Raw genomic sequence first — 3,180 nt, forward strand, 5'->3', positions numbered from 1 at the left:
AGAAAAGAAAAGATAAAGTTGCAATTAATGCTTGCATTAATAGAGGTGTTGAAAAAATAGTTGTCTTTTTGTTGAAGAAAATTAAATTTTTTCATTGCTTTTTTCCTCATGAGCCAATAAGATTTTCAAAAAATTGTATTTTTCAATTCCAAAAAATCATGCAAATTACAAAACTTTTTGCAAACATTACTATATGAGAGGTCTTTCGAAAAATTACAATTCCTTGTCATATTTAAACTTACTTCAAATAAATTAAAGTTAGAACGAGAACAATGTTATCTTCAATCATTTTCTAACTATATAAATATCTGCTTACAATATTCAGATTATACATGCATTGAGAGAAAAATCAGTAGACATTAATTGTAGATAGCAACACCCTCGGACCCACAAATGTACCTACTACAATCCAGAAACACCACATAACAAGTACTTATTAATTGGAAACACAAAGTAGATAGATCCAGCTCTCATTGACCCGCTTTTTCCTTGTTGGCCTGGTTCTTTCTAAACAGCTTATAATCAATGTGTTCTTGGAAAGTCCTGGTGGGAAAGAGCGGCGGGTTTTGCTCGTCGACCATCTCTTTCATGGGGCCCGTCACCGCCTCTTTCGGAGGGCAGCAGAACACCGCCCACGATATTCTGACCTTCTCCTTGTTCACCAGCCCCCTGTGCAGCCCGCTCTTGTACTTCCCGTTGCTCAGGATCTTTACACACACAATTGTCAATTAGAACGAGTACATTGCGGCTATTCTTAAGAAAAAAATTAAGTGATTCATACAAATAAACAAAAATAATCCAAATTTACCTCGACTTGATCGCCAAGCTGGAAGATGAGAGCGCCGGGAATGCACTTGGCGGTGATCCATTTGCCCTGGTGGAAAAGCTGCAGTCCGGGCACCATGTTATGCAGAAGAAAAGTGAGAGCACTGATATCGGTGTGCGCTTCGACTCCCAATGCGAGCTCCGGCTGTGGGCAACGCGGGTAATAATTGATCTTCAACTCCATCACCAACTCCTCCCCGCCCAGCAGCTTCTCCATTCGGTTCTCCTCCAAACCGAGCTCCGACGACAAGGCGCCCAAAAGAATGGTCGTCAGCTTCCGGATGTGGACTCCATAAGAGTCGGTCACTTCCTCGTATTGCGGAGGATAACCGGGCCACGTGTTAGCCACGTCACGCTTGTGGTGCGGCCAGAGAATGTGGAAGTAGTAGTCCTCCCATTCGAGCTGCCCGCTCGCATTGTTTGCCAACTTGCTGCCGTAGCCCAAGATCTTTCCGTTAGCGGCGTCGTTGGCGTACTTTTCCTTCTCTTCGATGGGCAGGTCGAAGAAAGCTTTGCCGGCTGCCTGAAGACGAGCGATGAGAGATTCCGGGATGCCGTGATTGAGCAGCTGCATGGCTCCCCACTCTCGGCTAGCCTCGGCGACCTCCCGCATTATTCTTTTCCGTTCGTCGTCGCTCTTTTCCCAGCCGGCGAAGTCGACGACGGGAAGTTGAGGGCCTTCTCCGCCATTGCTGTTCTTCAGATCGAGAACGCTGTCCGTTGGCCTCTCTTCGATCGGCCTCACGTACTCAGCCGGGATTGAATCAATTCCACTGCCCGCCAATGTCTCTACTCGAGCGGGTGCCATTTTGGAATAGAAGACCTGAACTCTCTATTTCTATGCAATTTGCAACGAACGCATTGAATTGTTCTTTCTGACCCGAGGTATTTATATAGATAGATAGATGGATGGGCATTCTCATTCTCATTCTCATCTACCCCTCTGCGGAACGAGCTACTCGTGGTCGACTGTTGGCACGTGCGAGCATAAGAGGTGGCATGAATGAATGAAAATCAGATTTCCGGAGGAGTTTATCATCGGTTCAGTTTGCGCAGAGGAATGGCGGTTGAGTGCGTGCGAGACGACTTGTAAGTCAGCACTTTGAATGTGCGCTCGGGATCTTTCTCGTCCCTTCGTTCCGGAAGCTTTGGATGCACTTTTTGCTTTTAAATATATTTGTTTTTTTTTTAAATTTTAAATTAATAACGTTGCTAAATAATTAGGATTTTAAATTCATAAGGTCATAAACAGCGATTTATAAATAACGTTGATAATTAGGATTTATAAATAATATGGTCACGAGAACTTTGCCATCGCACAGACAATACGGACAATTCCATATGGAGTACAATATTTAGTTAATAACGATTAAAAAAGAAATTTGGTAAAAGGAACAATCACCATCTTCTAGACTTTAAAGGAAACGAGCAATGCTATTGGTTGACACTGTAATTGCGAGAAACTATCGATATTATTATTGTTGCTATAAAATCTGACGGTCCGAAGGTGTCATGATGAAGACGTATACGCTATATTATCCTTTTCTCTAGGTATACGGTGCTCTAACGTTAACCATACAAAAAGTTTTGGTTTTGGCCATTGAAATGGAATTCCGTTTTTTTCATTCTAACATGGGTTATTTCCATAGTTTTCCTTCAAGATTCGACCTACTAGTTAATAATAATAACAAGAGCTCTATTAGGACATGAGTCCTGCCTATTAGAACAAGTATAAGGAAATAAAATATTAGAAGGAAGAAAATAATTTGTAATTTTATTGTTAGAATGACTAATTCATATAGACTAGATAATACAGTAGTTTAAATGTTTTGTTACTCGGTATTGTTATTATATTATGATTATATAATAACAATTTAATAATTTTATGAACGAGTTATTTATTTAATCAAAATATTACATCTTGAACTATAATTATATTTGTTTTGTTATGTTGTATTAATATATAATATATTATCACATTTAAGTAACATAGTCTTACATTATTAATAAAAAATTATAATTATAACAATTATTATATTATGACATCTATTTTTTTAATTATGATTTAAATAGAACACATAGTCATTAAATTGTACACATAATCAAAATAAATACTTAAAATTAAATTAAGTATCAAAATTCATCATTAATCTAAATTAATAATCTAGCTAATCTAAATAAAAACTTTAAATGTAAAATAAAATTAATCTTAAAAACTAAAAACTAGTTTTCTATCATTTTCATACTGGTGTTTTAATTTAATTTTATATATAAATAAATAATTATACATATAGTATTTTATTTTATGTATATGTATTTATAGTGTTTTAATTTAATTTTATATTAATATAAATT

General features: G+C 37.2%; 1 protein-coding gene across 1 annotated transcript; it reads right to left on the reverse strand.

Moving 5' to 3' along the window:
• Nucleotides 1-203: 203 nt before the first annotated feature.
• On the reverse strand, nucleotides 204-1,688 carry LOC149549261 (anthocyanin synthase-like). The gene is made up of 2 exons (XM_089792678.1): nucleotides 809-1,688; nucleotides 204-707 (listed from the first exon to the last, which is right to left on the reverse strand). The coding sequence occupies exons 1-2, from the start codon at nucleotides 1,631-1,633 to the stop codon at nucleotides 471-473; spliced, it is 1,062 nt and encodes a 353-aa protein (XP_089648804.1). The 5' UTR covers nucleotides 1,634-1,688; the 3' UTR covers nucleotides 204-470.
• Nucleotides 1,689-3,180: the final 1,492 nt, after the last annotated feature.

This window comes from Cupressus sempervirens, chromosome 7, assembly GCF_028749045.1.
Source record: "Cupressus sempervirens isolate cs-2001-9-10 chromosome 7, ASM2874904v1, whole genome shotgun sequence".
NCBI classification, from domain to species: domain Eukaryota; kingdom Viridiplantae; phylum Streptophyta; class Pinopsida; order Cupressales; family Cupressaceae; genus Cupressus; species Cupressus sempervirens.